General features: G+C 39.7%; 1 protein-coding gene and 1 pseudogene across 2 annotated transcripts; one reads left to right on the forward strand and one right to left on the reverse strand.

The window, feature by feature from the left end:
* The first annotated feature begins 1,421 nt into the window (after positions 1-1,421).
* On the forward strand, positions 1,422-2,623 carry LOC103331005 (PRA1 family protein B1 pseudogene; annotated as a pseudogene). Its single transcript, XR_016123230.1, has one exon. The product of XR_016123230.1 is annotated as a PRA1 family protein B1 pseudogene (transcript).
* Positions 2,624-4,125: 1,502 nt separating this feature from the next.
* LOC103331093 (sorting nexin 2B) lies at positions 4,126-8,953 on the reverse strand. The gene is made up of 5 exons (XM_008233737.3): positions 7,443-8,953; positions 7,142-7,351; positions 6,700-6,960; positions 5,331-5,417; positions 4,126-4,463 (listed from the first exon to the last, which is right to left on the reverse strand). The coding sequence occupies exons 1-5, from the start codon at positions 8,535-8,537 to the stop codon at positions 4,383-4,385; spliced, it is 1,734 nt and encodes a 577-aa protein (XP_008231959.2). The 5' UTR covers positions 8,538-8,953; the 3' UTR covers positions 4,126-4,382.
* Positions 8,954-9,324: the final 371 nt, after the last annotated feature.

The following is a 9,324-nucleotide window of genomic DNA, read 5'->3' on the forward strand; positions in this document are numbered from 1 at the left end:
ATGTCATTAGTAACTGCTCGTGCACTCGCTCGTCGTTGCATGTGTATCTCGTATTATATTAATTATAAAAAATGTCTCACAACCAGAGATTGAACTTAGCGATATCTTTCCCAAAAAACCCCAATTAGAAGATATGGAGAATATCAATACTACCATTAACAAGATATTTCATTATCATTACCAATACTTTGGGTATTTTAAGATTCATTTTGTGTAAATTCGGTTTAATTGGATTTAAAACACTGATTCGGGTTGTGTTGCGTCATTATTGTTTTTCTTTCTTTTTGGAGTTAATGTGGGTGGAAATTTAGCATTTTTTGCTATGGAAGTGTTTGTCTCTTTTTTCCTTCCTCTTTATAAAGATAATAAAGTTCCAGAAACTAAAGATTTCTCTATCTAGCTCCAGCATAATAACAAGTTAAAACGAAAGCTAAAGATTTCTCTACTTAGCTATTTTTAAAGAATAAGTTACAATATTGAAGAAATTGGAGATTTCTCTTATCTAATTTGTGCAAGTCTCAAATGTTTAGAAGGAAACTAGACTGACTATTTAAACAAGAATTATACCATAAAGATGGTGCAGCAATAAAAATAAACGCATGAGTTGTAACCTGGTTATCTGGGCAGCAAGTTGGCTATTTGAAAATCTTGAAGTTTATTCAAGTGTTTACAAGACGTTGCATCTGATTTGGGAGAGAGAGTCCTTGAGTGTTGCTATAGAGCCTCTATATTTGTAGACAGAAAATCTTTAACGATGACAGTGAAAGCTGGATGATAACACTTGAGTGTTGTCCAAAGTCAGATGTCGATTTGTCATCGTGAGTCGATCCACATGTAGGAGAAATCTCCGATGAAAATACTATATCCCTATGATTGGTCATCTTTTCGCAGCTAGAAAACTAGTCGGAATACGGTTCCTCTTGGTTTTGACGTAAGATATCTAGCTTGCTTTTTGGTTGAGAGAGATGACGGTCAAGTCATTCTTAATGGTGAGAACCCATCTTCCGACTGTCACGTGAGTCAATTGGTAATCTAACTCCAGTGTGGATTAAGATTGGGGTCTTTTCACAATATGGGCTTTTGAGTGAATTTCACCAATTACTAGCCTAAATCCAAAAGGACCCTTTTCGTTGGCTTAAAAAAAAAAAAAAAATTGAGCTTGGGTCTAATGTAATCTTATTTAAAAAAACAAACAAACTTTAGTCCATTTTTCAAATATGGTATAAACATGAAGTCTCCTGATTATCTGGAAAATCTCGACACTATCAGATAAATCTGAGAGATATCAAGTAAATCTCGGAGATAGAGGGCAAGAAATTGTTTCATCCCTATTTTTTCAAGACAATGGGTTATCTTGAAAAAGAGACATACATGATGTATTGGGGACGAGGCACTATTTATGGCCAAGGCCTAATCTGTCCACGTGATATAATAATAAGAAAATAAGAAAATAAAAGATCGCCCATCCTACCTGATTGGCCAAGCAACGCAAGCAAACCGAATGCTTCGCAACACACAAAACTCCACAATATAATAATCACCGTCCATTCCTTTATCCACGGCTACAGATTCTCCAACCCCAAAATAATCCTATATAACCTCTCTTTTTCGTTTTTACCATTCGACCCAAAAAAAAAATCTGCAACTTCCTCAAATCTCTGAAAAAGTCTCGTCAGTCTTCTTCAGTCTTCTTCCAATCGTGCACCCAAATTTCTCTCGTATTTACACCAATGTCCTCGCCTCCCCCGATCCCAATCTCATCCCAACAATCCTCCCACAACCACAAATCCTCCATCACCATCCCGATCCCATCCCTCCGCCCCATCCTCACGCGCCTCTCCGGCCTCTCCCGCCACGCGCTCTCCAACAGCCGCCCCTGGACCGAGCTCATCGACCGTACCGCCTTCTCCAGACCGGGCTCGCTCTCCGAGGCCGCCTCGCGGGTGCGCAAGAACGTCGCCTACTTCCGCGTCAACTACCTAATCGTACTCGCGGTCGTACTCGCCTACTCCCTCATCTCCCACCCCTTCTCTCTCCTCACTCTAGTAACCCTCTCAGGCGCATGGATCTTCCTCTACGTGCTTCGACCGTCCGATCAGCCTTTAGTGATCTTCGGCCGCACGTTCTCGGACACCCAGGCCCTGTTCGGGTTGGGCCTCGCGACGCTGTTCGCTATCTTGGTTACGAGCGTATTGTCGCTGATTCTGACGGCGGTGATGGTGGGGGTAGTGATCGTGTGCGCTCACGGTGCATTTAGAGATCCCGAGGATCTGTTCCTCGACGATCAGCAGCCGTTGGCTTCCGGGTTCACTTCAATATTCGGCGGTGGGGACCCCTCGTTTGGTTCTGCGAGTGCCAGTGTGATGTCACGTGTCTAGGTTGTGATGGTTGATGGTCGGGACTCGGAAGACGTACATACTGCTTAGCTACACAGTATCACACTCCCGTGGGTCGGGTCATAGGTGCTTAGATCTGGTTATAATAGGGATAGGACTATTCATTACTTAAAGACAATTTGTTTTGTTCTCTCAAGTTTGCATTTTTCTTTGTTTCGTTGATAGCAATTTTTATTGTATCTGATTTTATTAATTCTAATACCATAGCCTTTTTTTCTTTTAACATACATTAAGGTATTTTCTTCTTATGTATATAGATAATAAATTTGCTTATTTATGAAGAGTGTTTTTAAATGAACTCTAAAATTAACTGATCCTGATATTTTAATTAAAATGTAAAATTAACTAAGTACATCTTATTTAATTATCAAAAAATATCCCTTGAACAACCTAATACACTTTTTCACACAACACTCTAGTGCCAATCATAAAATAGGTTTCACTTTTAACATGAATTCGAGCCATCTTTTCAGATTTTGGGTTCGCATTAAAATCTTTAATTTCATAAGTTATTGTGGAAGTAGATTTGCTAGCTTATTCAATTCAAAAGCTTGATTTTTGTAAATCATTGTGATTTTCTTCGAAATATGTGGAAGAGACACACATCTCTATTAAATTACTAGTGAAATGCATCATCACCAGTCCGAAATCCGTGATAATTTTGGATGCTTCCAAGTTAGAAGAAAAGTTTAAACCATGAGATTTTAAAGTCATCTACTTCAATTTTATTGTATGGATGATGTTGAGCTAAGAAGTCAGACTGGAACAAACTTTTTCATTCAAATATTTCTGCCCATATTTTGCATTAGGAAGAATCGAGTACATGGAGAAACGTCGACACTTGTCTTTCGCAATATTTGTAAGGAAGCTCTAAGTCTTTGAAACATTAAAGACCCTTAAAATTATCCGAAAACTTCTTTACATTTAATTAGGATTGAATATGATGAGTAAAATGTACTTATTAAAATTATATTTGTTTCACAATTCTATATATCTTTTTTGGTCATTTTATATTAGGCTAAATTAGTAATTCAATAAATACTTTAGCAAATAGGGTGTACTCAATTAATTTTAGGGTTCATTTGAGCAGCACTCTTTGTGAATCTAGACACAAATTTCTACATGGTACTATAATCCCCAATCTCACATCACAACATCAACTTACAACATATACAATGAATAATGGGAAATACACACGGATACTACTATTATTGGTGTAGCAAAGTCATCGAATAACACCACTACTATAACAAATAGCGTCATTACATCGATATGATCTCGATATCGTCAGTATTGTCCCATTATCTCAATAACAATCAGTTCTATATGGTATTATTATGACCTAGACAAAGTATCAATTTGCTACAATAAAAGTGTTATTTAAGAAATTTGTTCAGTGAGAGTACTATTTGAAAGCATTTCCCATGAATGAGTATGTCAATAAATTTTCTTTCAAATAAACCAGAGACATAAGTACGTCAAACAGATAAAGCGAGTCATCATGTTCACTTTTAAACAAGCATTTGAATAACCAAGCTTAATTACACGACGAAGAACTCTATTGGTGAACAGAAGGATGTAAAGCACATCTCCCATTTGAATGCATTGGGGCTTTCGGGGAAATAAGCAACCAAAATTCAGCAAACAATTGAAGCCAAACAGTTCAGAGCAGAGCACCAAGCAAAGCATGCCATCCGACAATCTCCCACCCAACACCAACAAACTCAGATGCAGAAACTCATGGATTAAAATGCTCCAGATATCAAACACGTAGCAAGCAATTTACACTTTCAACTCTAAAATCGTGTGATCTATATCTAACAGATACAACTTTGGGAAAGTTAAATTTATAAACTACCAAGTGCTCCATTTTTCTCTTTTCGTTTATTCTTATGCATGTAATGCAATTTCCTTTGAAGTGGGTATCAATTGGGTTGAAGGAAAAATAAATAAAAGGCGAAAATTTCATTTACAGCAACACACGGTTCAAGTGCTCTCTCTAGAATACGAACTGGTCTCTTCGGCAACCTTTGACCACACATTTGAAATTTTTTCAGCATATCCCACCTGTTTCATTATACAACAGAACAATATGCGTTACATGGGAGTGAAAACAACAATAAAGGATCTAAATGGAAATAGTAAATATTCAAAGAATGACTTGCATATGACAAGCCACTGTAATACACACGTTAGAGGTCACGGATACATGTTGAAGCCAGGGATAATTACATTTAACTTGTCTTTGGCTCAAAATAAGAAATATAGCATGCACCCTATGTCCTAAATAAGGCAAGGGGGAAATCAAAGCAGATAACAGAGTAAGTGCAAAGAAAACACGTACTGTCAACTCAGTCTCAGTAAGGAATTGTTGCAAATATTAAGATTTAACAAGACAAAGAAAAGGCAAACACCAACCAAAGATGTAAAATCATAATTGAAGTGGGAGGAAAGTCGGTTATTCCTGCTATTGATCCATTAATTCTGTTAACCACCCTTGCCTTTTAAGGGGGGTACTGATTAATCAACAGTTATTACTGAACAGAATGTAATGGTGCCAAAATAATTTATATTTAGCTGTCAGTCCCAACTACAAATCAACTCTTGGCTAAGCTACCCACTAGATATACCAGTCTCTCTTCCACTTGCATGCAGTCATTTACTCAAACCATCCCTTTTGGCAGATTAACTCATAATTGACTAAAGGACTAAAGCATCTCAACAATCATATGCTTTGGCTAAATCACTACAGCATTTCTTTCACTTCCATAACTACGGCTTACATTTTTATCTAGAAAGGCCTGCCAGATTATTCATCTCATATAACACAGATGAACTCATGGGAGACCAAAATTCGTTTACATGCAGATTCTTGAAGGGTAAAAGACAAATTTTCTACATAGCTATGTAAACAGGAACGCAATCGGTAAGTACCTGATTAAGCACAAATCCCTTCAACATGTTCAAGAAGTCAGCATGCCTCTCGTGGTCAAGCCTTTCAAGTTCACTCTTGTTATTTTCCTGCATTTCATCATAATCATTTCTAAGTTTTGGGTAGGATAATATTGAGACAATTGAATGGGGAGCAACAGCAACTATGCAAATAGAAAATAAATATATACAATCAGAAAATTTCTAATATCAAGATCAAGTCAATGTCAAATATACAAATAGATCCATATTGCATCTGCCGAAAAGGCATCCCAATTCACCAGAACAGAAAGAATTTTTAAAAAGTAAAAATTTAGATAGCCTTAATCGCAAGGGGAGAAAATAAAGCAGTTATAAGAGACCAAAAAGATGCAATAATTTATCATCAGAAACTGAACAGACACACCAAAACCAACCGTAACTTTATGCATATACAGACTTCTTAGCATCAAGACATGCAAGGATGGTTTGCAAAAGCACAAGATCAATTTCAGTTACCCTAAAATAGTTCTTAAATAAAAAGAAACTTGGGCTTCCAGAAGCATATACTTCTTCATCCTGTACATGCACCAACAAATAACATCCAAGAGCTAGACTATTTAAGATCAATCTTTGCATAATTCCCATCCCTCACTGTGAAGAACAGCCAAGCCTTTCACCTCATACAGTCAGTGGACTGCAACAACTTGTAAGCTTTGATGGATTAACTAATATCCTCATACAGGTGCAATTTGCTGGGCTCTGCCTACACCTTGTATCAGCAGAGCGGAGATAGAAGACACAAGATACGAAGATGAAGTAGTTGTCAGATCCCATCTCAACAACTACGTATCAAAGAACAGCACGGCCAAATACCATCACTTCTTAGCACTAACAATCAAGCTACATGTGTGCCTCAATGCTATGAGATTATCATATAACCAGAGTAAGGAAATTCCTTGGAGGGAGTGAGGCTAGACACATTATTAGGACAAGAATGCTAGGCATGCAAAATAAATCAAACGAAAGCATCTGTGAAAGCTAGGCATAACAGCAGATGAAAATTGATGAGGAAAGTATGTGCGGCAAAAACCAATGCCTGTACCAATTAGGAGAGAACAATGCCAGCACTACAAGGGCCAAAGGGGCAGCTATACATAATGAGGAAGAAACACTAGGAAACAAACATGACAACCTAGGATTTAACAAAAGTATAACTGAAACAGGCGCAGGACAAAACACTGAAGCATTTGGGATGCAAAACCTTCACATACAAGTTCAGATAAAGTTTGCAAGGTTTCTGATTTATTAACGCATATTTTAAGTACCAAGTATTGGAAAGATTATCCTCTGTATCAGTACATTAAAAATAATTTCAGGGATACAGTGGTACCTTGATCCGCTCATACTCTCTGATTGCCACATTTTTAGCATCCTCAGTGACTCTTATGGTTTCATTTAACTCCTCTAGCTTGCGAATCCTTGATTTGTCGCCACCAAATATTTTATTTGATTGAACTTCAAGTTTTTCAGCTCTTGATTGCAGCATATCCAGTTCTGATAGTAGAGTCTGCACTGTTAATAAAGCACTTGACCGATCCGAGAACGCACTGTTGACAGCTAACATAAGCCCAAGATATTCATGGAATGTGTCCTGCAATACAAATTGTATGAAAATCATTATTACAATTGTTGGGTTTCCTTCTAAAGTAACATTGAAAATCAGTTGAAGAGAATACGAACTGAAGAGAATATGCTATATATACACACATTAATAACCAAATTAACCTTATAGTTGGAAACATAATGAATAACAAAAAGGGCTGCAAAATTACCAAATGTTTGACAGTCTGAGCATTTAACTCTCGATAGAATCTGCTAGCTTTGACTGCAGCAGTTGCCACATTCTTCATGTCAGCTGCTCGCACTCTTTGAGAGTTGAACAAGGCCTCCTCATTCTCAAACTTGGTCAGTTTTATAAACGCCAGTCCTAACTCTCCCATTGTCTCTCCCATGTCTTGTTGGGCTTTCACAAGTGATTCAGCCTATTAAGTTATAACAAAAACATGAGTATTCAATCCAAGCAAACTAATCACTCAAAAAACTCGCAATACATTCAATTTCAGTATCCATTACCTGCTGAGACGCATTGCTGAGCTGTTGCTCCAGCTCCTGCATCTTCTCTTTCTTCTCCAAAAACTCCTTGTCCTCCTCCCCCACCAGCGGCTTCGAAGCTCCCCAATCATTAGACATAGACTGCTTCAACTCCTTGAACAACCTCAACAAATCCCTCCCGCCCTTCGCCGGCTGAACCACCTCTTGTGGCGCCAGTACCGCCCCGCTGTCCCCGAACAACTGCTTTGGAAGCTTCACTGCCCCATCAAGCATCCTCGACGCCACATCAGTGGTCAACGGCAGCGGAAGCCTCCCCTGAACCTGCAAAAAGACCTTCAATTCGTCGCTTCTCTTGATCACTGGGTGCGAAGCCAATCGCCTCAAGTACTTTTCCAATGCCACTCTTCTCTGCTCCACAAACTCTTGTTTCTGCATCACCTGACTCTCCACCACGCTCTTGTCCGGCCTCGGCGGTATAAAGAACCCTCTGTACGACTCGGCCAACCGGTCCGATAACGTCACCACGTCCCGAAACCGTCGTCGGACTCCGAATTCCGATCCACCAAAATCCGGAATGTTCGTCCGAGTCGTGATCAGGTACGTGACATAGGTGTTACTTCCCGGAACGATCGAATTCGTGGTCTCCTGCTCTTTCTGAGGATTCGAGACCGTGATTTTAATGTACTCGGAGGTGGAAGACGGAGATCGCGAGAGAGAGTACGAGCTCGAATTGTCGGAGCTCTTGCTGGGGCTCTCGATGCCGTTGATTTCGGCGATGGTGTCGGCATCGAAGGGACTGAATATCACGTCGGCGTAAGCAGGCGGGTCGAGGTATGTGGAGTTATCGGGGGCGGAGTTAGGGTTTCGGAGATCGCGGTACGGTAAGGGCGATATTAGGGGATCGGCGTCGGCTGGGGCGGCGGCGGTGGTGGCGGAGACGAGCGGGGACGACGACGAGAGAGGGTGGTGCGTATCGGAGAGCGACGACATGGTGCTGCGATAACTCGAGTACGATTTATTGCCGTTCAAAGGCTCGTCGAGCACGAGATTTTCCATTTCTTCCTTGGACGCGTAGAGCTGGGCTTCTTCGATGCCCTGTTTTTCAGAGCCCATCATCTCCTCCACCAAAATGAAATCAATAAAGAAGAAGGAAAAAGAAGGAGCAGGAGCAAAGCAAGCAATTCCAATTAATCTAAAAACTGAAGCAAAGCTTGATTTGAGGTGGTGAGGGGCATTTTAGGGTTTTGAGGGGTCAGGGAGACATGCAGAAATGTGACTGCTGTGGCAGAGGTGGGTTGGAGAAGACGATCGATCGGATCGGACTGAGCAAGCGGAAGAGGGTGGAAGACAGAGAGGGTCACATGGATTTTTGGGTGGGCTGAGAAACGATAAAACTGTGAGAGAAAACGACGGGTTTAGTTCGCTGGATCTTCGGGCTCACGACGGGATATTTTTGCCATTGGAGTTTGGAGTATTGTACTTGGTTTTACTTGGATTGGTACTTCCCGCATTTCGAACTTGGTTGACATGATGACAAGTATTGGATACGCTAAGTTCCACGAGTATGTTTGGTTTTATGATAATTCACTCAATAGCGTTCGAGTATACATGAGTATGTTCCAAGGATAATCTGATTCTACACTTGTAACTAATGTTATTATCATATTTAATATCCTCAAATGAGCACTAACAGTCAATTATTCCATCAAATAGGTGAGGTATATGTCTAGCTTTTCCAGACTTGCGGTTTTTTGTTGGAATTTCTTAAGTAATGTATAGATATGTGTTGATTATATTAGTACTGGTCCTTGCGACTGATGATCTTTAGGCCTACATTTGTGAATGCAATTTATAATATTTTTCTCTAACAAAATAAGCCATAATGTCAAAGACGACTCAATTA

This window comes from Prunus mume, linkage group LG1, assembly GCF_029339155.1.
Source record: "Prunus mume cultivar Tortuosa linkage group LG1, ASM2933915v1, whole genome shotgun sequence".
Taxonomy (NCBI): domain Eukaryota; kingdom Viridiplantae; phylum Streptophyta; class Magnoliopsida; order Rosales; family Rosaceae; genus Prunus; species Prunus mume.

What these genes read in the sequence shown, in the direction of transcription:
- LOC103331093 (XM_008233737.3), bottom strand. Translation starts at nt 8,537, where the DNA reads ATGATGGGCTCTGAAAAACAGGGCATCGAAGAAGCCCAGCTCTACGCG. An exon ending in GAGAGTATGAGCGGATCAAG is followed by an intron (nt 5,418 to 6,699) that starts GTACCACTGTAT and finishes GATGAAATGCAG; the next exon opens with GAAAATAACAAGAGTGAACT. An exon ending in AGGGATTTGTGCTTAATCAG is followed by an intron (nt 4,464 to 5,330) that starts GTACTTACCGAT and finishes ATAATGAAACAG; the next exon opens with GTGGGATATGCTGAAAAAAT.